The 25,147-nt window shown below is 52.2% G+C and overlaps 14 protein-coding genes across 14 annotated transcripts; 2 read left to right on the top strand and 12 right to left on the bottom strand.

The window, feature by feature from the left end:
- Positions 1 to 459: 459 nt before the first annotated feature.
- Positions 460 to 1,005, bottom strand: N7532_011629 (DUF1993 domain-containing protein; the record flags this gene model as incomplete). Its single annotated transcript, XM_056624120.1, has 1 exon — positions 460 to 1,005. The coding sequence occupies one exon, from the start codon at positions 1,003 to 1,005 to the stop codon at positions 460 to 462; it is 546 nt and encodes a 181-aa protein (XP_056469108.1).
- A 477-nt stretch (positions 1,006 to 1,482) lies between these two features.
- Positions 1,483 to 1,949, bottom strand: N7532_011628 (uncharacterized protein; the record flags this gene model as incomplete). Its single annotated transcript, XM_056624119.1, has 3 exons — positions 1,483 to 1,653; positions 1,681 to 1,778; positions 1,805 to 1,949. 3 exons carry the CDS (start codon positions 1,947 to 1,949, stop codon positions 1,483 to 1,485), a joined length of 414 nt encoding a protein of 137 aa, XP_056469107.1.
- Positions 1,950 to 2,461: 512 nt separating this feature from the next.
- Positions 2,462 to 3,772, bottom strand: N7532_011627 (CAZyme family GT90; the record flags this gene model as incomplete). The annotated part of the gene is made up of 2 exons (XM_056624118.1): positions 2,462 to 3,364; positions 3,428 to 3,772. 2 exons carry the CDS (start codon positions 3,770 to 3,772, stop codon positions 2,462 to 2,464), a joined length of 1,248 nt encoding a protein of 415 aa, XP_056469106.1.
- A 1,622-nt stretch (positions 3,773 to 5,394) lies between these two features.
- On the bottom strand, positions 5,395 to 6,750 carry N7532_011626 (uncharacterized protein; the record flags this gene model as incomplete). Its single annotated transcript, XM_056624117.1, has 3 exons — positions 5,395 to 6,167; positions 6,257 to 6,547; positions 6,714 to 6,750. 3 exons carry the CDS (start codon positions 6,748 to 6,750, stop codon positions 5,395 to 5,397), a joined length of 1,101 nt encoding a protein of 366 aa, XP_056469105.1.
- Positions 6,751 to 6,925: 175 nt separating this feature from the next.
- Positions 6,926 to 9,785, bottom strand: sey1 (dynamin-like GTPase SEY1; the record flags this gene model as incomplete). The annotated part of the gene is made up of 4 exons (XM_056624116.1): positions 6,926 to 7,221; positions 7,286 to 9,030; positions 9,086 to 9,595; positions 9,640 to 9,785. 4 exons carry the CDS (start codon positions 9,783 to 9,785, stop codon positions 6,926 to 6,928), a joined length of 2,697 nt encoding a protein of 898 aa, XP_056469104.1.
- A 459-nt stretch (positions 9,786 to 10,244) lies between these two features.
- Positions 10,245 to 12,576, bottom strand: N7532_011624 (uncharacterized protein; the record flags this gene model as incomplete). Its single annotated transcript, XM_056624115.1, has 3 exons — positions 10,245 to 12,106; positions 12,210 to 12,452; positions 12,504 to 12,576. 3 exons carry the CDS (start codon positions 12,574 to 12,576, stop codon positions 10,245 to 10,247), a joined length of 2,178 nt encoding a protein of 725 aa, XP_056469103.1.
- A 1,197-nt stretch (positions 12,577 to 13,773) lies between these two features.
- Positions 13,774 to 15,219, bottom strand: N7532_011623 (translation elongation factor Tu; the record flags this gene model as incomplete). The annotated part of the gene is made up of 3 exons (XM_056624114.1): positions 13,774 to 14,635; positions 14,698 to 14,960; positions 15,025 to 15,219. 3 exons carry the CDS (start codon positions 15,217 to 15,219, stop codon positions 13,774 to 13,776), a joined length of 1,320 nt encoding a protein of 439 aa, XP_056469102.1.
- Positions 15,220 to 15,714: 495 nt separating this feature from the next.
- N7532_011622 (putative translation initiation factor IF3) lies at positions 15,715 to 16,407 on the bottom strand (the record flags this gene model as incomplete). Its single annotated transcript, XM_056624113.1, has 1 exon — positions 15,715 to 16,407. The coding sequence occupies one exon, from the start codon at positions 16,405 to 16,407 to the stop codon at positions 15,715 to 15,717; it is 693 nt and encodes a 230-aa protein (XP_056469101.1).
- A 573-nt stretch (positions 16,408 to 16,980) lies between these two features.
- On the top strand, positions 16,981 to 18,630 carry N7532_011621 (guanosine diphosphatase; the record flags this gene model as incomplete). The annotated part of the gene is made up of 3 exons (XM_056624112.1): positions 16,981 to 17,101; positions 17,174 to 18,512; positions 18,573 to 18,630. 3 exons carry the CDS (start codon positions 16,981 to 16,983, stop codon positions 18,628 to 18,630), a joined length of 1,518 nt encoding a protein of 505 aa, XP_056469100.1.
- Positions 18,631 to 18,957: 327 nt separating this feature from the next.
- On the bottom strand, positions 18,958 to 19,624 carry N7532_011620 (NOPCHAP1/New4 family protein; the record flags this gene model as incomplete). Its single annotated transcript, XM_056624111.1, has 2 exons — positions 18,958 to 19,167; positions 19,238 to 19,624. The coding sequence occupies 2 exons, from the start codon at positions 19,622 to 19,624 to the stop codon at positions 18,958 to 18,960; spliced, it is 597 nt and encodes a 198-aa protein (XP_056469099.1).
- Positions 19,625 to 20,194: 570 nt separating this feature from the next.
- On the bottom strand, positions 20,195 to 20,554 carry N7532_011619 (uncharacterized protein; the record flags this gene model as incomplete). The annotated part of the gene is made up of 1 exon (XM_056624110.1): positions 20,195 to 20,554. The coding sequence occupies one exon, from the start codon at positions 20,552 to 20,554 to the stop codon at positions 20,195 to 20,197; it is 360 nt and encodes a 119-aa protein (XP_056469098.1).
- An 81-nt stretch (positions 20,555 to 20,635) lies between these two features.
- Positions 20,636 to 22,320, bottom strand: N7532_011618 (BOD1/SHG1 domain-containing protein; the record flags this gene model as incomplete). The annotated part of the gene is given in 3 exon segments (XM_056624109.1): positions 20,636 to 21,048; positions 21,062 to 22,058; positions 22,111 to 22,320. 3 exon segments carry the CDS (start codon positions 22,318 to 22,320, stop codon positions 20,636 to 20,638), a joined length of 1,620 nt encoding a protein of 539 aa, XP_056469097.1.
- Positions 22,321 to 22,635: 315 nt separating this feature from the next.
- Positions 22,636 to 23,042, top strand: N7532_011617 (putative NADH-ubiquinone oxidoreductase 14 kDa subunit; the record flags this gene model as incomplete). Its single annotated transcript, XM_056624108.1, has 2 exons — positions 22,636 to 22,669; positions 22,792 to 23,042. 2 exons carry the CDS (start codon positions 22,636 to 22,638, stop codon positions 23,040 to 23,042), a joined length of 285 nt encoding a protein of 94 aa, XP_056469096.1.
- Positions 23,043 to 23,437: 395 nt separating this feature from the next.
- Positions 23,438 to 24,905, bottom strand: N7532_011616 (cation efflux family protein family; the record flags this gene model as incomplete). The annotated part of the gene is made up of 2 exons (XM_056624107.1): positions 23,438 to 24,508; positions 24,570 to 24,905. 2 exons carry the CDS (start codon positions 24,903 to 24,905, stop codon positions 23,438 to 23,440), a joined length of 1,407 nt encoding a protein of 468 aa, XP_056469095.1.
- Positions 24,906 to 25,147: the final 242 nt, after the last annotated feature.

Here is a 25,147-nt window from a genome sequence, read left to right as displayed (position 1 = left end):
TGTATACTGGTAGTTGAGTACGCCATGACTTGGATCTTCCAATAGATCCAAAGAAGACTCAACCACTTTTGCCCGTGGTTGAGGTCCAGATGGCGCGCGGGCGGCCTCAAGGTCAATTCGTCTTACTTGTTTCATGAGTACAAGACTAGCGACTTCGAAGAAGAAAGTTGAGGCTCTAGGCAACCAAGTTCTTCCCTGAATGTTCCTATTAACGATGTGGGGTCCAGATGCCCGAGTGGTTGAGGGACTGAAACGTGATGTACTAATTGCGCTCGGTGATGTAGATCCCAGGCGACAAAGATTTCTGGCATTCAATTAACAGCACGAATAATGATTGAGATAAATAAACCTGATTTCCCCTTGCCGCCTGCCTACATAGATTTCAATGAGCCCAGCGCATTTTGCATCATTGCTGATAATCTTTTTCAAGATTGAAAAGTCTATGAACAATGGACCATTTCAAGCCTTCTTCTGCCAAGGTCGACCAGCACTTTCAGGCAAATGAGGCGTCAAAAACTCCTTAAGATAATCCTTCTTACCCAGCGGCACGCCCTTTCCCCTCAAAATAGCATACGCAATAGTAAGATGGAAGAAAATATTCGGAATAATGAAAGCAGCCGAATATCCCCAATTAGACATCTCGGTGTTCAGCGGACCAATAGTCGTCGCCTCAACCTTTTCAGCGACCCTGTTAACAATTCCCTTGTCTTCCGCGTCGAGAATCTTCAGGATGGTCGCAATGCGCTCATGCATTTCTTCGTAGGAGGACAAGTTGTCCTCGAAGTTGGCTGCTTCGCGGCCTGTCAGTCTTGCGACCATTTGCTCCGTCAGTTTTGAGGAGATGTGGATTTGGTACGTCAAGGGGTACATGTCTTCGGCCAGGCGAGCGGTCGGGAAAGTTGCGGCGTCGGGGTGTTTCTCGGCTTCATGAAGGATGTGGTCCATTGTTTTGAAGGCGCTCAGGGCCGGGACGATGGTTGCATCGTAGAAAGTGAAGGAGGACATGGTTGGGTGTTGGTAGATTGATAGCCAGCTGTGGGCTCCTCAAGAAGGGTGTTGTTTATTGAATAAAGTGATAAAGAGATTTATCGTGACCAGGACTGGGTGTGTGTATCTTTCTTTGATGAAGGGCAGCTCAGTATTTAAGTCATTTCTCAAATAGCTGGCCTCAGATCGTCGACTTTCTATTGACCCGAAGTCCGTCGCTCAACAGGAATTCGGAGACTTGATGCAGCAGCGATCCCCCGAATATCATTGGCTCCGATTCCCAGTCGGCCCGCATAAGCACTTGAAGTTCCATTTCACGTTGTGATACCCCGCCAGAGGACCCCGTAGAACCACCCGAACTCGTATGTGTTTACTAATCATAAAATATCATGAGAATTGATCTCAACAACAATGAATCAGATGAAAACCTTTCGATTCAAATTAGCATTCAATTTCAACTGGTCAAGTCGCTTAAATTACAATCTTAGTGCAATATTACATCTCGTCAATGTCGGGCTCATGCTCAGCCTCGAGTGCTTCGTCTCGAGCTGTTGTTTGCTTTTTTGGTCTTCCCTGTGCTTCCTTGCCCCAGAGACTATCGTAGATATCTGCTTTGTGCTGCTCAGTTGTTCCCTGTGTCATGACCTCATTATCAGAGACGTTCCCCTAAAGTTTAGTACCAAGTTGACTGACCTTGTCACTGGCAGCAGCGGCTGTTTGACGCGGCTCTAGGAGGTCTGGCTGCAACGGAGACGATTCGTAGTCATCAGGGAATGTGGTGGTGACGAAAACTAGAGATGAGTGTTAGAACGCAGACTTTCAGATAAGGAAAAAGATAACATGCATTCTTCGTTGCCCTTGGTGTCTGGACGGGCCTTCTCGCTGACAGAGGCCCGCGCTAATCTGGTGATGTGGAAGGCCGATGGCCTGGTGAGCTGGTGTTTGATCAGAGCTCGGTACATTCTGTATTCAGATTCAATCGATTAAGCCGTCAAGTGTGGTCATTCTCAAAGAGAGGCGATAACACCCTCGGTAGCTTGACGAGCCATATAAAGGAGCTCCGGGGGCCAGTCGGATCATAATGATGTCAATCATATGACCATTCCCGATGAGACGGGGGAGACTCTAATGGCATTCGGTGGCATCAGGCGAATTTCCAGTCCTCAAGGTCCTTGTCTAGCCACGCGGGAGCGCATTGGTTCAATCGATTCGGTGTGGGTGTGGAGGTGGCGACCTCAACACAGCCGCTCCATGGTTCCGTCCAGCAACTGAGCGGTCGTGTGACAGTGGCCAGGGATCTAGATCGAGACGTTGGTAGATGATTTTGAATTAATTTCCATGCAGGCAGATCGAATCTGAAGATGATCTATATGTACAAAACTCCAATCCTCTGGCCCAAAGCGAGTGTATCGTTAAATCCCATATGTCCTTGAATGCGCCGTGCAAAATAAACGATAGTCCACAATGGACAATGCTATGAATCCCAATCCATAGCTCTCATCAGCAGGAAGGTTTCGACACTCAGTCCTCTTTGGACCTTCTTGCCGTTCTCTTCGGTGAAAAACTCGGGCTCGAAGTCGCTTGCCTTGGCCCATTCTTGAATTAACCGGCGCCAGTAGCATACTTCAGCGGCCTGCGTGAGGTAGCGTTCGCGGAACGTCTTCACGTTATTATCGGCGATGCGCTTCGCTTCTCGGTCGTGCTTGCGCAGCCATTTCATTTTACTCTCGAGGTCTGACCAATCACGCTCGACCTCGACGAAGTTCTGCTCGGACCCTGACGATCGCAGGAGATGGTAGTGGTGCTGGATCCAGTCTAGTCTATGCGAGACGATCACGCTGCGGCACATCTGTAGGTACTTCAGACGGCCGGAAGAGGAGGTTCGTTCTGCATGAGCGAGATATTTATAGTCGCAATATTCTGGCATCGTTTTGTAGTCGCTGTGCATGCTCTGCTGACCATCCTGATCCAGCGATTTGACATCCGCCCACGGTTTCTTCTCCGTCACACTGAGTAAGTTATTGCGGATCTCATGGTCGAGTTTGGAAGTGCCCCGCCATAATAGCTTGTCGGTCTTCTGGGTCCAGTTCATGCCTTCTCTCTCAGCGCGCTCGACATCGAGGAGGATCTCCTTGGTTGATGCGGCCTTGATCTCGGGCCAGGACCAGAATCCAAAATCCGGCATGAGCCAGACCAATTCATCTTCGGGGCGGCGGGCGTAGCCCCACTGCGCGGTATCATCGATACGGTCGTCGGTGTTGAAAGCGAATTCGATGTTGGGGAGAGGTTCGGGAGAAGTGAGGATGGCCCGGTTGAGGGCGGAAAGCGTCGCGATCTCACGCGACCACACGGCGCCTTCTTTTGCAATTACATAAAGCTAGATACAACTGGGTCAGACCAGATTTATTGCTTTCCACCGATTGCACTCCGGTCAGCGTACCTGTTGGTCGTGAATCATAGCACGGATATATCCATTTCGGGGCGAAATCGAGTCAATCTCGCCGAGGGTGATCGGCCGGTCGGCGCGCACAACGCCGGCACGTTCGAGATCGGCAAACAGATCGGGGAAAGCGAGATCGCATTCGCCCTGGGTGAGAAGGAGGCTGTCGTGATCGCGCGCATAATTCCAGGCGCCGTCGAAGCGATGCTGGCCATGCGGCTGGGTGAGGGGCGTTCGCGCGGGCTGGACGCGAGACCGCGGACGGGGACTGATGTAGAAGAAGAAGCTCAGGACGAGTAGGAAGCACGGCACAGCCACCAGCAGTGGGCGTTTGACAAGCAGCATTCTTCCATCCGGGCCCTAGCGACGGAGGTCTATTCGGGACATGCTGGGAGATGGGAAAATCAGGGAGAAAAGCGGCGCGGCGTGCCTATTTTAGGGGGCCCGTCCAGGACCCTTGGGGCTCTTCGGGGGAGCCTTGTGCTGGCTCCACTGGAGTTGTCGTGGGGGCTGAAAACGGGGAAGATCGAGTGGCGCAGGGCACGCTCGTGATGGCATTCTGGGGAAGCCCTAAGCGATGGCGTGTCGCAGTGCAGATGCGGAGAGCTCCTGCCAGGTGCAGGGTGGTCAGCGAGCAGTCAGATCATGATGCCGATGAGCCTGCGACGAGCTCACGATGGAGAGAACAGCCCGGGATCCTCGTGGGCGACCAGCCAAGATATCAACCAGCGGTCAAGTCCGATGGACCGGATAGGTCTCGGCCCCATAACGAGGGAGCATTGCTGAAGTCACCATACCGAGGGGAGTAGTGACTCGGAGTAGTCTATCGTAGATAATCATGGTCGAGCCTGAGAGCCACAACGCCCCACCGCGGGCGGTGCATCGCCCGTTCGACTGAAGATGAGCAGTACTTAAAGTATAGTAAGAGTATAGATCCAGTAGATAATAGCATTTGATGCCTATATAGGCAACCGGATTCTCATGAGTGGGTTTGTAAGTAGGACAGTCCCCTCCAAGGTAATAAACGGGATTTGACTTGATCGTATTCATCTATTCATGGATTTCAAATGAATACAATGCAACTCTCTAGGACTGCCGGGGCTCCTGTGGGAACATGACCATGCTGAACTGGGGCTGCCACATTCGAGTGGATTCCCTTGTGAAAATCCACATCATCAATATGTTCGAATAGAAGCCAAAGGTGGCCCTCCAAGCGTTGATGCTAGATATGGCTTGCGTCAATGCATGTCGTCTCAATTTCCCCTCATTTGAGCGACGACGAACCAAGTAGAAGATCCGAGTTTCCACGACAAACACGAGCGTCTCGATGATGCTGTGGATGACTAGAGACGAGCCCGTCGGACCGTAGCAAACAGTCTCATCAGATCCAAAGTAATTCAGCTTTAGCCAGCATGGCCTGATGTAGAGGAGCCAGAGGGCGATGCAAAGCAGCATCGCTCGGTTGTATCTAGTCAAACGATAAGAATCTTGTATCTAGTCAAAAGATACGTATCCAACTCGGGTTGATGGGCTGGTGGCATCGCGAATAGCGTACGTTTGATTTATCTGGCGCCATAATCCGAGTGCATGAAGCAAAGTCGGATGGGTTCGGTTCCCCGGCTGTTGTGTGGCAGCATTGGCCGCGTATTTTGCATCGTCCATAGTGTACAATGTAAGGCAAATTGTAGTATTCACAGTTGGAAGTAGTAATGACGGCTCGAATTTAGAAACAACCGCACCTAGGTAGCGGTGAGGTTTTATGTGTAGCCCCCATTTCGCCATGGGGGCTACACTGATCTTGAGGCCGCATTGATTCATACTACTATTTATAAACATTCACCAAGGCTAAGTGGACCTGCACAGCCATGTCTAACTCTTTGAAAGCCAGTTTAAGCGCAATAAAACGTCATGGTAGTGTATATTGCCAAATACAATTCATAGCTATGTGAGGGACCAGACGGTGTACTCTAGAAAATCGCCATGCAATTTGGCGGACTCGAAACTCCCCGCTTGCAATTCAACGGACTACTCGAAATAAAGAAACTCCACCGACCCAACCGCTTGCACGTCGCCGCCAACTCCTCCAAATCAAACATCTCCCCAATCGGCACACCCCAGCCAGCCAGCAGATGGTGGTGCAGATCATGTTCCGGCGAGCGAGCTGGGAAGACCTCGAAACTAACAGCATCAGACGCAACCGCTGCAAAGTGATTATCCCACATAAAGCGCAGGACCCGCTCGCTCTGCTCGATGCCCGCATGCTGAGGCATCGATTGCTCGCTGTACGCCTTTCGCTCCGCGGCCGACATCGCCGCCCATGTTCCCGGCAGACCAACGCGTAGGAAGAAGATATCACCGTGCTGGAAGGTGATGTTGCATTCGCGGGCGATCTCGAGCACCTCGTCGAGGGAGATAGTTTGGCGAGTGAGCGCGTTTACGCTGATGCCTTTCTTCTCAGCGTAGGAGACGTAGTCGATTAGCACGCCGCGACCAGCGATGCCTTTCTTCGCCCAGTGCCCGATGCCGATGCGCGGGGAGTCGGTGTCTTTGATTTCTTCAGCTGTGGTGCCGCCGTAGAAAACTCGACGCTCAGGGTTCTCTGGTGTCGGGTATGGTGCATTGTGGTGACGGAGACCGTCCCATTGAGACGATTGTTGCGGGTTGAAATGATACTCGTCGTCGAAGGCGTGGCCTTCGGCCACCCACTTAATGCGGTGTTCAAAGGGCTTGCGGCCGAATCCTGGAGTTATCGCATAGTTCATAAGTACAAGTTTTTCTTCAATTGATCCCTCTTCCCCCTTACACTGCGACTGTTCGGGTGAAACCTACCTGGAGGACTCAAGTTCTCAATATCCCAGTTCAGACACACACGCTCGCCCGTTTGGATCTGTGTGCGCGCCGCATCTGCCACAACTTCCTTCGTAAGCAAACGTAGCATTCCGAGACCCTCGTCCTCCGACCCCGCAGGCGCAGGCCAGAACCGGCGCTTCTCGGGGAGATCGTCGAACTTGGGGAGAGCTGCTGCGGGGTTGGCCATGTTGGTAATCGGTCGAGGGAAATGCAGAGGCGCTGCAGGTTCGAGCAGTTTCAAGCTGGAATACAGACTGGTGTGACGAACAGCTGTCGACTGCAGAGCACACGGCTAAATAGGCCTGTGTTCCCCCACGAAGTCGGAGCAAGTCCGTTGACGTGGATATGACCCCGCAGCCCACCCACGAGGAAAGAGTGGGATGTGCACCCTCGGGGCTCCACCAGCGCAATCAAGCTCACGCCAGGACGAGGTTACCGTGGTAGTTGCAGATATATAGATCCAAGCCCCACATGAGAGACAGCAGGAGAAAAGTCGGGATATGATGATAGCAATGAACCGTTTTATTACACTTGCAAGAGTTATGCCGAGAAATCAATGCCGACGCTTTGATATAACATCTACTCTGCACAAAACAAACACGGCATGGTCCGCACAGGAGCAGCCTTTCCATAGAAGAGATATAGAATTTACAAGTCATCCAGGTCGTCGTTGGTCTTTGAGCCGCGGCTGGGCATGTCAGACATCTCATACTCCTCCTTGCGGCGGGAGGAGCCAGCTCGGTCCGCAGACATCGCCATGGCTTGTCGACCAGTATCTGAAGACTCGAGGAACTCGCGCAGGCGACGCTTGCCTTCTTCGAGGGCTTGCTGTGATGCCGCCTCGGTCATCTTCATGATGGGGCCCCACAGATTAAGCTGATAGGTGACGTAGGCGCCAACGGCACACACAAAGAGCAGGAAGAAATAGGCCGGGTTGCGAAGAACTGCGGAGAAATCGTGTTAGATGATCAGATAGATAAAAGCCTCCGGGTGAATAAAAGAACTTACCAGCAACAATCTCGTTCCATCCCAAGGCCAGCAAAATACCGTAGAAATACAAGGGCACCTGGGTCATACCGCCGATGGCGCTCCGCTTGGCCTCAACGTAGACGCCGTCGGCAGCCTTTTTAAAGCGAACAGTGAGCTCTTGGCGCTTAGAATCTCCCAGGATAGTCATCTCTTCCTCCAGGCTCTTGCCTTCGTCTTCGTCGACACCACCGATAGGAGAAAGGTCCTCTTCGTCGGCCGGGGTGGCCGAGCTGGGGGTATGGCCCACCCAGCGGTCAAGCGGAGGCACTGCAGAGGTTTCCGCAAGACGGAATCGGGAGAGGAGAGGGATCAAAGTGAGAGTAGACTCTCGCGCGCGCGTGTAGATACCCTCAATGTCGTCTGTGGGACGCCAGATGCGTGGCACGCCAGCCTCGTCATACCGGAACTTGTCTTCAAAATTCTCCCGTAGCTTCAGAAGCAGGTTGCCTTCAATCATTTCCTCGTCAATCTTTGCACGGAGAACTCCCCAGGACTTGCGGCGTAGACGCCACAGACCGACATCGACCTCTTCCAGGCTGGCATCGAAGCTGCTAGCTCGGTCCGTAAATCTCCGCTCGGCATCTAACACCGTCTCCACAAAGACACTCCAAATCCGATCCCAGAAAGCCTTCTCAGTGGGCTTCTCGCCGTCCTCGGGAGCACCGCCACCGGCACGGCCAGAGCCAAGACCGTTGAACTCAAGTCCCACGGATTCAGCCAGACGAGACTGCACCCAGCGCTCAACGCGGGTGGCCAGGCGGCGCATTTCATCCCGTCGAAGACGAGCGCTGACCTCAGCCAATTCTTTCTCGTACAGTCTCAGCTCTTGCTTGTAGTTGCTCCACGAGACGTTCTCCACCACGGTTGTACGAGCAACCTCCTCGAACTTCTCCAGCGAAATCTTGGTCTCCTCCTTCACAATCTCCGCGAAGTCATAGCCACCGCCCTTCTTCTGGCCAGACTTGACGGCGTTCGTGACTGCGTCACTGAAATCGCGGATTCCAGACTTGTGTGCAGCCGAGATCTGGCCGTGGAAGAGAGCTTTCAGACGAGTATCAACCTTGCCTTCCAGCTCAGCCTTTTTGCGCTGGTAAACACCCTTGTGGTATCGGCTAGCTTCGGTCTCAAAGCCCTTAAGGGTTTTGGAGCGTGCAGATCGCATGGCTGCACCCAGACCGCCGAGAACCTCGGGGGCTCCCAAACGCACTGCCTCGGTTTGCTTGTTTTCGAATGCGACAATGGCTTCGTCAAATCCAATCATGACCTCACGCAAGATCTCGTCGCAACGGAATTGGGCAAGCAGTTCTTGCTGGGTGGGCAGGTCCAGGTCCTTGTTGTTGACAATCTGATCCCAGATACCCTCCGCATAGTGCGAGAAACCATCTGCAGGAATACGACGGTGATATTCTGGGAGGAAAACGCCACCTTCCGAGAATTCGCCTTTTAACGCGTCTCTCTTGGGATCACGGTGACCTTCGCGGAAACGCAGTCCCAGCTTCTTAGCCTCGGCAACAAATTGGTCTGGCTGGTAGCCCTTATGCGGGAGCCCATAGAACTGGAAGTCAAAGTAATCATGGATCGTAGATTTCTCCAGTCCAGCCGGTTTGGAAATTGTATCCCAGAGGCGGGAAAGATCTTCCAATAGAGTCTTCTGGAGGTTCTTAAGCGGAGTAGTACCGATGTAGTCTCGAATGACGAAGAAAAGTAGGGATCGGTGGGTGGTACTAGAAAGCGATTAGCACTCCGCGCACGTCAAGGTAGTAGAGGACATTGACATACTTCTTATCCTTCAGGAATAATTGCAGGTTCACTTCAAACACAGTCTTCAGCAATCCCATGTTGGCACCCTGGTACAACCCCACTTGATGCTCCCAGATGTTGACAATGAGGACCTCACTGGTCGCAAGAGCAAACAGAGCACTTTTACGCTCAAAGTCCTGGTCCTCGCCTCTTTCGCGACCATCCGTACCTTCCACGTCCATCACCAGGATATTGTCCGCCATGCGCGAGCCGTCGCCTGCGGATGCATCGCCCTGCTTCTTATTCTTCGACAGCCAGATACCTTTAGTGGTTTGCCTCCGCTCCAGTTCCGACATCACCGAGAATTGTGTGCCGAAGAGCTGGTTGAGGAGGGTGGACTTTCCGGTGGACTGCGATCCAAACACGGAGATGAGGTGATAGTTGAAGCCGGCGGGAGTAACATCTTCGAGCGAGAGGTACTTGGATAGGTTGGCACTGGAGAGACAACTGTCAGTAACAGGATCAAAGGCCTCCGCCGGCCGCGAGCTCCTGAATCTTGCAGCACGGGCGCAACGAGCAAGGTGTCGCCATACTTGAACTCCTTATCCTCATCGATCACTTGCACGCCATGCTCGTAGGAGGCCGCGTTGCCTTCGGCGCCGACAGTCGCAAAGTGGCCGTTTGCCATGACAGGAGGTGCTGTAGGGGTTCTTCCCAGTCCCGACGGACGTTCAGTCATTGTGGTGGTTATCGCTCCCTGGGGTGGTGGTGGGGACAGATCACCGTGAAAGTGGCGAGAACAGGGAGGGCGGGAACTTGGAGGAGGCTGGAAGGAGAGATGTGGATCATGCACTCGGAAGCGATGAAGCTGAAATCCAAAACTCTGCACTGGCCAATCTGGGTGATCACAAGGCCCGTTGCACGAGGATCGAATGGTCCGAGGTCGATGGTTGCTGGGGAAAAACACGTCTTACATAACCCCTGCATGATTGCCCGTTGGAGCGTACCGTTGAGTTGGCGGCACGCTGCACTACCCCGGGTATACCGAGGCCATCTATACAGCGGGACCGCATGCGAATACACCCCTGATCGCCACATTTCAATCAGACTCGACGGAAAATGCCTTGGGGATGGTTCCTATTTCTCAAAAAGACTTCCTTGGATACAAATATTATGCAGCGAAATTACAGGGTACGCTCTATTCAAACCAGTTCAGGTTCCAGCCATGATCAAGGCCGAGGTCGATATTCGGAGCCGGCCACGTAAACTGACCAAAATCATCAAACAGTCCGGTAAATGCGTTTATTTCCGGACCTGCAAATGCCGATGTTGACATTATGTCGCCCGGTAGCGCTTGTAGAGGAGGATCTGTTCCATTTGCACTGGAGATCGGAGGTTTGCCAACAACAGTGCTCGACTGTGTGTCAGACACACCTTCGAGATCAGAAAGTGGGGGGGTATACAGCTGATTTGGCGAGTGTTTGTTTGGCTGGGGTTCTGATGATTGACCGTTTGTAATGCCATCATGTTGCTCTTTTCGAAGATTGTTCTGCAGCCTCGAAAACTTAGCTCCGGCACCCACGGTAATGGTCCCAAAGTAGGGCACCGTGATCTGGCAGGTCGCCAAGCTCGTCCATTCTCTCTTTTCCGATCTCGTTCGGAAGATTTCACCAAGAATGTTGGCGGACTCTGCGGCCACAGAGCCGCCTTTTTCGTTTTTCGCTTGGTGAAGAATCTCAACAACATCACCAACTAATTTCCAGTCTTCTTCGTCTTGTTCTTGGCTATACTCTGGAGATTCGTCGGAATAGCCATGCAGATGGACGATAAGAATCATTCCCATTGTGAAAGCCAGGAAATCAATCATCTTGCAAAGATAAGATCGCGTGATAGCTCGCAGTACCTTATAGAGGACGAGTCCCTCTCGCGCAGATTGGATGGCCATTCGATGAGAGTAAGCAAAACGCGGATCAAGAGGATACTTCAGCATGAATGGTAGATGTAGAAGAGCTCGCAGCACTTTTGGCATGAACTGCAGAGGAACTCGTTCATAAAATTGTTCATTTGCTTCACCCGGGCCAAGTTCGATGCCAAAGAAGCTACTCGGCATAGCGTTCCATGCCTCCTCAAGCTCTTTGTCGAGCTCCAGTGTGTACTCAAGACACATCTCGGATGGATTTTGATTGCGGTCGACCATATGTCCGCAAATGACACCAATACGTAGTAGATACTTTTCTGCTGGAGACTTCATGCTGCCCATCTTTTGCCGATGTTCAACCTGAGGTAAGAAGTATGCTTCAGAGACCCCGTATGGCAGTCCAAGAATAAGACTGAGCGATCGATCCGAGCAATTCAGGGTGCACCAAATTTTCAATCGTCGCTCGAAAAGTGTGTCCTTTGGACGAGGCGTTCGAGTTGACAGATGCATTCCGGCTAAATGCGCAAATTCAATGGCTCTGCGGGTCACCAACCACGCCTTGCGAAGACGGCCTTCGTTAAGATGGAATTTGGCCAGGAGCATTTGGCATTCGATTCCCGGGAGTGTTGCGGCGAAATCGTCATCACGGACTACCAGGCGGTCCACGGTTCCTGTTAAACGGCTCGTGAACTCTTCGGGGTCGATTGGTACATTCAAACTGTCGAAATCGAAGTCCGGCGGGGATTGGATCACACTCATGGAAAGGCAGACGAGGGCCTTTCCTATGTCGGCCGGGGCCACGCGGCCTTCGCAGGATTCCAATTTCCGACTCATGATGAATTGGATTTCAGGGAAGCTTTCTTCCCAAACACACCAAAGTTTTGAGCCTTCATTTATAATCTTCCAAACATCTTTCTGTGGAGGAAGTAAGGATAAAAGCTCGGCTCGGACGGCTCGAGCTTTGGGTGACATGTCTTTAACCCCGGTGAATTGATCATTACTGGATGGGTCTTCTTGGCGACTGAGGAGATAGTTATCAAAGAGTTGCAGAACTGGGGCGTTCTGAATCTGGATGCTAGAAGGGCCAAGTTTGTCCGACTCAACCAAAACAGGAGTCATATCTGTGGCTGAGAGATTCCCAGCTATAAACAATTCACAAGTGTTAGCACCCGCCGACATAGATCTCTCGGAAAGTGACACCCCGATAAAGCCTTCATAATCAAGCATCCGTGGCCCATCACTTACCAGGGGAGCTAGAAGCAGTGCTTTGTTGGTCCAATCGTTTAACCAATCCTTGCACAACATTCTCCAAGTGGGCCACACGCTCCCGGAGACTATAGCGTTGCTCTCCTTGCCCTGAACCAGGCTGCATGCTTATGTCATCATCATGATGCTCCTGGTCAATACATTTCGAGCCTCGCAGGCGGCATTCATTGCAAACGTCAGGGTGATCAGCGGTGTAAGTACAGCGGATCTTCCGGCGGCGACCTATATCTAAGTCAGGGAAGGCCAAGAGTTGACGCGCATTCTGGAACTTACATTCGATGCAGCTCTTGGTCCCCTTCCGCATCCTCTTACGAGGTGGGCCATTTGAATCCGCCCAAGTGCTCATGCTGGCTCTGATAACCTGGATTATGGGGTCAAAATTGCCCAGTTATACTCAGCCTTAGCAGCCACAAACAGCCACTATTTCACACGGTGGAGTGTGCAGGCAGAAGGTCACTTGTGTCCCCGACTGTTTGCCCGTTCTTCCTGTTGCTTTCGTAGAGAAGATGAAGGAGACGGAGGATTTTTCGGAGGAAACTATTGACAAGGCAGCAAGCCTTTCGAGATCATATTCTCGGGGGCGCACCTCGTTGCTTACTCTGAAGGTGCGTGGTAATAAGTCCGCATGTGAGGTATGTATATTTTCAAGAGTCGCTGGCAGCGGGCGTTCGCACATGGAATTAAGACAAAAATGAAGAAATGTTTCAACATAGAGAATTAATATATTCGTGACTAATATATTATCATACATGGACCAGATGAATGACCTTCATTCAAGAGACACTGGTTCGTGTACTTCGACAACACATGCACCAATGTATCGATGTGCCTGGGGTTTGACTGCCTACGATGAAAGTCCGCTCATTTGGTCAAATAGTATACACCTGTCTTGGCCTTCTTGCTTCTTTAGAGAGCTCTTAACTGTACTCTCATCTTGAAAAGGGGTTTAACGCTAACAATTGCTTTCAGACGGGGATCAAGCGAGTACAAGATGTTGTGCTGACTGAGCAATGGACACGAAGTTTCGGCTGAAAAACCACGCACAACGGAGCCGGTTGGTCCGGAAAAGCGCCATTCGTCCGTAAATTTCGGCCGAGCGACCGACGTATTCGTATTTGTCGCATACATGCACCATATAGTATATGGTAGAAAGTTGATAGCAGACCGATCAGCACACCCTGCACCCATTTCGTTATGGTGTGCGATGAAAATTCGCGGGGTAATTCACCGATTACAAGTCTTACATGAAACTTTGCTGAAGATTGGGTACGGCCTGGGAGATGAATTGTAAATTTTTATTTTGAATACATTTCCACGGGGTGAGGGGAGAAGATACAACAGGCTACATCTCCAATAGAGAAGAAGTACATGAACAAGATTCAAGCGAAAACTCCGGTTTACCCCCGGAACCTTTGTGCTGATCGATGATTCCCGCGCTGTTAAAAATAGGTGGCAGACAAACAAGAAAGGAAAAGGGTGTCATAATACAAGGTCGAACAGGGATCTTCTGTCCGATAATTATTTAAGGGAGAGAAGAAAGTCCTTACTCAACCACACGGGTGATCAGACCAGTGGCAACGGTGCGGCCACCCTCACGGATGTTGAAGCGCTGACCGGCCTCGGCAGCGACGGGACGGTGAGTCTGGAGAACCATCTCGACGTTGTCACCGGGCTGGACGCGGCGGGACTGATCCTCGTCGGGGAAGGTAAGATCACCAGGCTCATCAGCGGTGCGGAGGTAGACCTGAGGGCGGTAGTTGGTGCCGAAACCAGTGCGGCGACCACCCTCAGCCTCAGTCAGGACATACATGGAGACCAGGAACTTCTGGGCGGCCTTGGTGCTGCCGGGGACGGCAACAACCATACCACGGCGGATGTCCTCACGGCGGATACCACGGAGCAGCAGACCGGAGTTGTCACCAGCGCGAGACTCATCACAGGACTTCTTGAAGGTCTCGATATCGGTGACCTTGGTCTTAATGGGGGCCTCAGAGCCACCAACAATCTCAACCTCAGTATCCTTCTTCAGGAGACCGCGCTCGACACGGCCGGAAACGACAGTACCACGACCAGGAATGGAGAAAACCTCCTCAATGGACATGAGGAAAGGCTTGTCCATGTCACGCTCGGGGGTGGGGATCCAAGTGTCGACGGCGTTCATGAGCTCGTCAATGCGCTCGGTACCGATCTCAGGGCGGCGGTCCTCAAGGGCGCAAAGGGCAGAACCGAAGACGATAGGGGTCTCCTCACCCTCGAAGCCGTAGGTGGAGAGCAGCTCGCGCATCTCAAGCTCGACGAGCTCAAGCATCTCGGGGTCCTCAACAGCGTCGACCTTGTTGACGAAAACAACGATCTTCTGGACACCGACCTGGCGGGCAAGCAGCAAGTGCTCACGGGTCTGGGGCCTGTTAGATAGCAAATGTTAGCACGAAATTCTGGCCTGCAGATTGAACAATCTAGTCCATACATCTGACCGTCGGAGGCAGCGACGACAACGATAGCGCCATCCATGTTGGCGGCACCAGTAATCATGTTCTTAATGTAATCGGCGTGACCGGGGCAGTCGACGTGAGCGTAGTGGCGCGAGTCGGTCTGGAACTCAATGTGGGCGGAAGAGATGGTGATACCACGCTTGCGCTCCTCAGGAGCCTTATCAATGGCACCATATTCGAGGAAGCTGGCCAGACCCTTGGAGGCCTGGTGCTTGGTGATGGCGGCAGTCAGGGTGGTCTATGGATAGAGGAATGGTTAAGACACATGAAAATCAGGGGAATGAAGAGAGGATGCATCTCACCTTGCCGTGATCGACGTGACCGATGGTACCAATGTTAACATGGGGCTTGGTACGCTCGAAAGCAGTGGCCAGACCACGAACAGCCAGCTTGTCGCTGGCGAAGACATGGTGAACGGGATTGACGGCGCGTGGGCGCAGCAGGGAAGACCGGCTGGTGCGCGCCAGCAGGTTAATGGAACGGGAGATGCTCGACATCTTTGCGGAAAAGTAAGCCAATAAGGACCAAGGAGCAAAAGCGATGGAAGCAGGAATCACGAAGGTCGAACTTCGGGGGAGAATCAACACCCAATTTTTCCGAGCCAGGAGCGCTTAGTCATGATCGGGCCAATCAGCGACCGCGAATTGCGGAGGTCCGGCTGTCAGCGTGTTCAGACTCAGAACATGACTTACACATGAGCTATCCTATCAATTATCCTAGAGATTGAACCCTTGTCAATTGTATGAGAACATTATTTTGGGCCTGATTGTTCGTTTACGAAATGTGACTTGTAGCCAGTACAAAAGACTCTGAGATCCTAGCCAGTAGATGATGCTACTATCTGTCCAACATTTCGGGAGTGTATATAAAGCCAAGTTGAGGGCTTCGAAAATGCTTCATGCCCTGTAGCTGTTTTACTAATATGATAGAGTCCTTATAGATTATATTGATCATCTCGCAATCCCACGTTGTCTCAGGAAAATAGAGCCACCTCAGTTTTCCTTGGTCACTGTGAGAATAACATGTTTGCCTGGCTCGCCCTCCATAGCTTTGGTCTGGGTGGCGCCAGCCTCTCGGACAGTGTTTAATACTGTCTGCATGACATTCTTGATTTCCTCCACTGTGGCCGGTCGTTTGTGCTTCTTGCGGGTCAGGACGACCTCCACCTTTCGACCCTTCTCCAAAAAGGTTGCCAGCTGTTTCAAGCGGTGCTGCAGGTCGTGGGCATCAATAGCCCAGTTTAACTCAATTTGTTTGGCAGACTGAGCAGCTGCCTTGGCCGCCTTGGCCTTGGCCTTCTCGTTTTCCTTATGCTCCTTCTTGTTGAAGACCTTGCAGACGGGAGGTTTGCCGGGGCCACCTCCCGGGGCCACCTGGACACAGAAAAATTTGTTGCGATCAATCGAAGCTAGGACATCCGAAAGTCTTTTTGGGTCCTCAAGGTTTCCCTCTTCATTGACCAACTGTACCCACGGAGATCGAATCAACTCGTCTTTAATAAGGCTTGAGGCAGGCGTGGTAGCTTTCGGGAGGGCAAAACGCCGGGAAAGTTGAAAGTATCGCAATTGTGAGCCATTAAATAATAGGCTGGGTTGCCTAAAGCCAGCTCTTGGTGTGTGGATGGGTGTAAGAAAGATCTGGCGAAGGGCGTGCGTAGTCGACACGAGACCGCGGATGTGCTTCATGTTCACGGTTGGGGCTAAAGAGGAGCAGGATGGCGGGAAACGGTGGGCTGGCTTTATCGACCAAAGCTAAATAGGTCGGTCAAAGATCGCGAGAGAGGTGTGGCCGACCTGTAGTGAAAGGCGGCCGCGGAAGAGGAGTCGGGGAGGTGCTCTGGGCTCATGTATGGGGAAGCCGGATCGAGTAAGGCCTACGCCACATCTGCGCCACAACCCAGCCCTGAGTCTCCTTTCCAAAGATTATTCTCCCCTGTCTTCCTCTCTCCAATTTCCCATCCCGCATTGCATTCCTGGAGTCGGTTTTCTCGCAGGATCAATGTCGCTTCGTCTTTTCTTTCCCTTTCCTTAAACCCTCACGATCGTTAACCCTCGCGTTGGTGGACATTTCGCCACCTGTCATTCCTCCGCTTATCTTTCGAGATTGCTCGTATGTCGACTGGAGTCGACAACCACCAACTCTCTAATTTTCCAATTTTGAACTCGGTAGCCCGTCAACGCTCTGTTTCACAGAGCCACGGATCTCTGTTTCCGCAATCCGTTGAATCCAATCCAACGCCTGACAAACAATCCGCCAAAATGGTTTCGCAAAGCCAAAGATCGCGATGGTTAAAGACCGGTGCCATTGTCGGCTTCGTTTTCATGGTTCTCTTGTGGCTGTCGCCCTCGAAACCCTCGTCTTATTCCGGCTACACTCAGGGTATGCATTATCCATTCATCGTGTACAAATCAAACCAACAACTAGGCTAACCACATTTCTCTCTCTTTTTAGAACAATCCCCTTCAGCCGCTGGCATTGAGACCAAGTGCACGAAGCCTCACGATTCATCGAAGCCTTTGATTCAGTATGCGCTCATGATCGACGCCGGTAGCACTGGTTCTCGTATCCACGTCTACCGTTTCAACAATTGCGGCCCGACTCCAGAACTCGAGAACGAGGTATTTGAGCAGACGGCGAAGAAGGACGGTGGCTCCGGTCTTAGCTCCTACAAGGAGGATGCCGAAGGCGCTGCGAAGAGTCTGGATCCTCTCATGGAGGTCGCCATGGCAAGCGTGCCGGCCGAGTACAAGTCCTGCACTCCAATTGCTGTTAAGGCTACTGCTGGTCTGCGTCTCCTGGGTGCTGAGATGAGCAAGAACATTTTGGAGGCCGTGCGCAACCGCCTTGAGACTGTCTGGCCGTTCCCCGTGGTTTCTCGCGAAAAGGGTGGTGTTGAGATCATGGACGGTTCGGATGAGGGTGTCTATGCCTGGATCACAACCAATTATCTTCTTGGCAAGATCGGTGGTCCCGACGAGACCCCAACTGCTGCTATCTTTGACCTTGGTGGTGGCTCAACTCAGATTGTGTTCCAGCCTACCTTTGAGCAGAGCAAGGCTGGTGGTATGCCCGAGCGCTTGGCTGAGGGCGACCACAAGTACGAGTTGAAGTTCGGTGGCCGGGAGTTTGATCTTTACCAGCACTCTCACCTTGGATACGGTCTGATGTCCGCTCGCGAGGCTATGAACCGCGTGGTTTTGGAAGCCATGTTCGCGAACAACCAGAAGGATCTGTCCTGGCTTAAGCGCCCTATCTCCAACCCTTGTATCCAGCCCGACATGGAGAAGGAGGTCACCGTCAAGCTCCCCGCGGAGCACCCTCTCGGACCTGAGGTTACCGTCACTATGGCCGGCCCGAAGGATGCCACCGCCGCTCCCCAGTGCCGTGCTATCGCTGAGAAGATCCTGAAGAAGGAGGCTGAGTGCAAACTGGCACCCTGCTCTTTCAACGGTGTTCACCAGCCTTCCCTCGAGAAGACCTTCTCCCGTGAGGATGTGTACATCTTCTCCTACTTCTTCGACCGCACCGAGCCTCTGGGCATGCCTTCATCGTTCACTCTCGATGAGCTGCACAAGCTCACTTCCACTGTTTGCGGTGGTGAGGATAGTTGGGGTGTCTTTGCCGGTGTGGAGAATGCTCTTGTTGAACTCCGCGACCGTCCTGACTGGTGCATGGATCTCAACTTCATTATGGGTCTCTTGCACACTGGTTACGAGATGCCTCTGTCTCGTGAGGTCAAGATTGCCAAGAAGATCAAGGGCAACGAGCTGGGCTGGTGCCTTGGAGCAAGGTAAGACAATTTCAACTCAGGCCGATATATTTGAACAAACATGCTAACTCGTTCCCATAGCTTGCCTCTCTTGAGCCAGGAGTCTGGCTGGACCTGCCGCATCAAGGAAGTTTCCTAAACCCTGAACCGGAATCAGGGTTGCCTTATATCAAATTTTAATCATATGGTTCGGCCATAGCACTTGATGGGTCCATGCATATAAATATACTAGACACTCGACATGTTTGTTTTTCTCTACAATTCTTTATCGGTGTCATTATCTAGACTTGTTTTTGGAGGGTTTGGCGGGTATTGTTGCAAAAATGTACGAATCTTCATGTCTTCCAGAGTTTCCATTTAACGCCTTGTAAACCTGCCATGATACGGGATTCCCATTGTGATGCTGGATGCATATATAATATCGATGCATTAAATCATGATGCGAGCGGAATATGTGAGTTCACCTTTATTCCGCCATTTCTTCGATCGAGGGTTTCTCTGTGTCCGGCTTCTTTCCCCCCATTAGCTTGTCCATAACATTAGAGTCTCCCGTCGCCTTGGATTTGTTCGCTTCTTCGCAATCCTCGTCGGCAATGTCCTCATCGTCACTTTCCTCGCTGCTCGAGGAATCTTCTCCATCGGCGCGTTTTTCCTTGAGAACTCCCAGTCCAAGATTCTAACAGAAGCAGAAGCAGTCAGTAAATGAAAGTACGAAGGTAAAAATTGGAAATTGGGACTCGGCATACCATCTCAATGTAATCTTTCCCATCTCCTTCCACGGCATCCAACAGCAAATCGCTTCCTCTCCCGGCAGCAATCTCTTTTTCTAGATCCTCATTGGCCTCCTTCATCTTGGGCAAAAAAGCAGACAACCGCGCCATTAGATCTGAACCGCCTTCCATGCGGTGTATTTGCGGCTTTGGGCGACCAGGCACATTGGGTATTGAGGATCCGTCGGCGGAGGCTGTACTTGCGGGAGCGGGCTTTGTGTCGACTCGCATCTCACCATCGTCTGATTCCTCGACGTCACTCTCTTCTGAGGAGGAGCCAGAGGACGAGGTGTAGTCGTCATCGTCGAGAACTTCTGTCCGCACGCGCGGGTCATCCTCAGCGTTAGGGGCGGTAGATTGCATTTTCAATTTCTTTAAACTCCGCGCAAGGTCTAGTTCCTCAGAAACAGTTCGATGGGTTCAACTGGTTCCAAGTAAGCTCGGTAGCCCAAGTAAGCTCGGTAGGCGTTTGGATTCGGTGTCGCGGAGTTGATTCTGAGCGACCAGAAGAGTTGCTGTTCACCAGCGGGCGATGGGGGCCGTGACGACTCGAGGCTTTTGGAACTAAATATAGTTTCAGTTCGTATTCTGCTCCACGTTCGTGCTGATCGTCGAATTGTGCAGTTAAAATGTTCAAGTCGTTGAGTTAGAAAAAAGTCGAGCGCGGGCTGGTTCAACTTTTTGGGTGGAGCAGGAACGATAGCGATAAGGCGGGCACTATCAAAATCAGACTGAATGGCCCCAGCCTCAGCGTAAGCAGTCTTAGGTACCGCAAGCATCACTAGTGTAAGTACTTGATATATTCAACCATAGGTACTTCGCATAATGATAGCATCTAGATATTTCAAGATAGTTGGAATTAGAGGAATCCGACTTTGCATATGTGGTATTCAAGCTCTCCAGAACTCTAAAATCCTTAATTATACAGTAATATTACATGCAAGCAAGTCCAAGTCCCTCACCTGCTATGACTTCTTCTGCGACGGCTTCTGCTTCGACTTCTCCGCCGGCTGCGACTTCGTCGACGACTGCGGCTTCTCCGTCTGCTATGACTCCGTCGTCGGATAGGGCTTGGACTACGACGACGAGCTCGACGTTCCTCAGGTTCCTTGGCAGGCGGTTTCGTGGATGACTCGGCTTCTCCTTCCTTGCCTGTCTCTCGAGAACGATCCATTTCTCGCTCAGACGCAGGCATGTATCGGTCAATGTCTCCACCCCTTGCTCTTGAATCGCGTTCCGGAGATCGAACCCGACGTCTTGGAGACTTGCTGCGGTTGCTAGTCGATGGCACATAGCGATCGATGTCTAGAGAACCGGGGCCAGGGGACGGACGCCTGGTGCGCGATGCACGGCGAGATCGTGACCGTCTGCGCGCTATGGATCTCGAGCGCGAGCGTGGCTGGTCGCGATCTCGGTCACGGTCTCGACCACGAGACCGTGAACGTCGACGGGGCGGGGATTGGGAATATCGACTGCGGCGAGAGCGATGATCATCACGGTCATGATCTCTTTCTCTACTTCTGTCTCGACTGCGATCATGCCGCCGGCGGTCATAATCACGATCGCGAGATCGAGAGCGTGGTCGATCTCGCTCACGTCGGCCAGTTGATCGGCTGCGACTGCGACGGCTTGGCCGCCAGCTTCGTTCATCACGGTCTCGATCACGGAAGTCGCGGTACCCACGACGTTCTTCCACATCGCGATCCCGAGACCTGACAGATGCGGCTCTAGACCGATCCCGGCGATGATCCGGGTCGTAATGAGATCCACGCCGCCGGCGAGAACGACTGCGGCTTCGACTTCGCTCTCGGGCTGAATGCCGAGGTCGATCCGTTATTGAACCGCGGCGTCGAGAATCTCGAGATGGGCTAGCCGCTCGTGTTGAGGCTGACTTCGACTCATGGGAGGACTTGGCTTGAGAAGTGGATGCGGGTCCTGGCTTGAGTCCATTTTCAATGGCTTCCGCCTCTTCAAAGTCGAACTCCGGTTTCTGTCGTGCCTTTGCGGCGAGTTCTTCGCCTTCTTTCAAAAGCATTTGCAAAGCGGCCTCCTCCAGTGCCTTTTCATCGATTGGCGCTGCAGGTACCGGTGCCGGTGCCGGTGTTGGGTCTGTGGAAGTGTGCAACTTATCTTGTCTCGCATCCCAGCTTCGCGGTGACCGATCACGAAAGCGATCACGATCTCTCGTCCGGCTCCGGTCTCGATCCCTATCGCGGTATCTTTCTCGCTCTTCGCGTCGTCGTCGCTCATATCGCTCGTCTCGTTCCCTTTCCCGCTGCTCGTCAAGAGCCCGCTGCTCTTCGCGCATGCGCTCGCGCTCGGCCCTTCGCTGGTCGTCGATTTCTCTTCTTCGGGCTCGTTCTTCGTCATCTTTTTGACGTTCAAGTTCTCGCTTTTTCCGTAGTTCCTCGGCCCGGATACGCTTCTTCTCATCCTCGATTTCCCTTTGTTTGCGCAATTCTTCGCGGTAGACTGCATCTCGCTCGTCTCGCTTTCCTTTGACATAGGCCGCATAATCTTCGTCTGTTTTGCTGCCCGCTTGTTCCTCGTTGGCAGCTGCCTCTTCTCCAATTTCTTGGCGACGGATTGCACGCACTGAATCTAAGATCGATTCCAGGTGCTGCGATGCCAGTCGATCGATAGACTCCTCCACGTTTTTGTAGACGTCACCGCGGTCGACTGCGCCCTCGATAAGTGTCGCGGCTTTTCTTCTTTCTCGTGAAAGGTGCGCCGGCTCGCGTTCGATCTCAGACTCGGCTAACGCAATCAGTTGTTCGACGAACATTTTCTTGGGTTCCTGCATGGAGCATTAGCGACGCCAGGGTAAGAGGTTTTCAGTGATATCGTACGCCATCATTGAAGCTAGCCCAGATCTGCTTTCGGATGCTGTCAAATCCGCCCTTCTTTTTGAACGAGTGCAGGAGTTTGTCAATCGCGGCATGTTGCGCCGCGGACAGAGGAAGGTCCTCGGCCTTGAACTTCTTGCGCTTCAGATTGTCAATCTCGATCGCCGGTCTCTTGATGCCCGATTGCGCATCCTCCATAGCCTCGGAAGCCATTATGATTTGTGGAAAGGGACCAAGGAAGGCTTTCTGGCGCCCTTCGGTCTTGTGGCAGTCGCGTGCAAACGATAAGGCGATAACTGACCCGGTCGCCGTCGAGCGGGAGATAGTTGTTCCGTGCTTGGGAACTGCGGGCACCTGATTTGCTTTGACTTCACTCCTGCCGCCCGATACGACTCCAGGACCCGACCCCATTCATTCCAGCCGTGGACCTCCAGCGGCGACCGCTTAGCCTCACGACATTCACTCGTCTTGTCGGAATTCGCCGGTCTACCTCAATTACTCCTATCCGCCTCCGTCCGAACCACAGTCATGGTCCACAAAGTGCTCTTCTGGAGCGGCTTCGGTACGTGACAGCCCCCTCAAAACGCCTCAATCCCCACCCACATCTCGACAATAGTCGACCATATCGCAAGTCAAAAGTACTTTACAATGGATCTTGAGCTAACGTTGTTGCGTTCTGTACAGGCATCGCCGTCCGCCTTTGGCAACTCGGGATCGAGATGCGCCCCATGTTCTGCAAGGAAGCCCTCTGGGCTTACCCTTTCTTCGCCGGTGTTGGTGGAAGCTTCGGTTATTGGCTCCAGGGTGTTGAGAACAGACAACTCAAGATGCTCGCACAGCGCCGGGAGGCTATCCTTGAGAAGCGCCGACGGAGGGACGAGCGGGAAGGCATCTCCAAGGTTGAGGAGGGTGCCGTCCTGGCATCTTCTTCATAATTTATCGAGCAATTGGGCTAAGAGCGATTTCTTTTATTACATGTACCAAAATTCGGCGGTTTGATATCGGCATCCAGGTTCTCGCGAACGATGTATTCGGCAGCGATATATGCCGTGGAATATGAACAAGATATTTTTCTCTCCTGTTTTCCAAAACCATACTATTAACATTTCCCCCTTTCTTTTCAATTGGCCAATTAAGCCATAATCGAAGCTTACTTCTCATTCCTCTACTCACTATCCGTCTTCGGAACGAGATACGCCTTTAACACAGCTCCTACAGAGTGAACGAATTCACGCGCAAAAACACTTGGATTTGTTATTGTACATGGTATTGGATGTATTGGCACATAGTTCCTCAAAGAACTAAAACTCCGGCACGTCCACGCAAGTATTTAGGTTTTCTCGATAGTGAATTGGAGAGAGACCTCCCATTTCTGACCCCCAGTACCATAGCCCCCTCCAAGTCGGTTTCGAATCAAGCTTGAAATCTTCTCTCTGAGTCTAGCGACATTATCATCAGTCCCAGAAACTCGAAGCTTCAAGTTGGCCATACAGAGTCCGTAGTGGACTTGCCAGAACCGCGCATCATCAACACCAAACACTGAGGGGTCCGATTCAATGTCCTTAATCACATCGGATACACCCCGGCCCGAATACGACATGAGGAGCATCGAGCCCAGTGCTTTCACCAAATGAACTCCAAGGACACACATTGAGATAGCAATGGTGCCAGACAAAAGCTTATCGAGCCAGTCATAGATTCGAATTGACACCAGAGGTAGCAACAACAAAAGTGTAGAGCACGAAAGGGTCAAAAAGTGGGAGGGGTTACTTAAGACTGACGGCAAAGACTCAATGTATGCAAAGCGCATTGCTTTTCCAATACGAGCATGGTTCTTGAGGCCAATGGCCGATACCAAGGTCGAGGAAATAGCTAAGACGGCTGTCAAGTCCACGCTTCCCAGAGACACCCGGTCATGGTCATGAGAGTGATGAGGTTCATGGCCAGACTTCTCCAGGAAATGCTGCAGATTGTGGGAAATCAAGTCAAGTCCCATGAACAAAAGTAGCACACACATTGCAAACCCAGCTAGAACCTCTGTCCGCTCCAGCCCAAACGGGTGACGAATGCTTGACCTTTTCCAGACCTCAAAATTGCTCAGAACATCCACGGCAACGCACACAAGCGCACCCAAGGAATCAAAGAGGATCAAATGAGACAAAGCAGTCATTGCCAAAGACCCGTGCGCCATCCAAAGTGTATAAGCAGCCACGAACATGTGGCAGACACTCCACCAGAATCGTGTTTTCTGATCCTTGGACATACTTGCACGACACTCTTTCAAAGTTGGAATGGGAAGGGAATTTGGCAGAGCCAAGGGTGCGCGAGGAGGAGGTTCGAGGAAGATCTGGTGCGAGATGCTACTGTGCTTGTATTTGTGACCGCGGCGCTGTCCGATATTCTGGATCCCGCCGAATATTTTAGCATTTATTCCGGTACACCATGAATTCCGATTTACTCACCGATTTCACCACTGGGCTCTTGGCCATGACCGTTGTATTGAAATTGAATGGCCCAGCGGGGGGCGAATCGCTTGAACCATTTTTCGATGGCGAAACCGCGTCTGCAGCTCTAGTACTCAAATTGAATGAAGATTTGGTAGGACTGAGGCGATCCGCGTTCATTGGATCTAGTGTATTCGTTCGGGGGAATGATTCCTTCAGTGGTGACAGTGAATCGCGATTGACCGATACTCCTAGTCCTGGGATCATTCGGGGAACATGTTGATCTCGGCCGTCGTCCGACGGCGGTGTCGGCGTGCGCGGTGGGATCGGTAGAGGGAGATTTGAGGCCATCATCGTGAAAAGAATGGTGACTACCGTTCCGTGACGAGGAACAGAGCCGATGGTCTCGTGGGGGTTCTTGAGCGAAACTCCGGGGATGACCCTCAAGTCAGGAGATAGTTAGGTTAACGTTGGCTGCCTGGCAGATCGGGTGTCGAACAGAGCGGAAGGGGCGGGGGCCGAGGGGGCCTCGACCGCGTGTCGAGTACATCATCCACTGCGACCCGCAGCTTGCCCGCAACTACCACTACTCGTCA

This window comes from Penicillium argentinense (genome assembly GCF_028826775.1).
Source record: "Penicillium argentinense strain IBT 30761 chromosome Unknown utg000011l_segment0_segment0, whole genome shotgun sequence".
Taxonomy (NCBI): Eukaryota; Fungi; Ascomycota; class Eurotiomycetes; order Eurotiales; family Aspergillaceae; genus Penicillium; species Penicillium argentinense.
The sequence above is the reverse complement of the archived record's forward strand: the minus strand, read 5'-3'. Positions and strand labels throughout refer to the sequence as shown.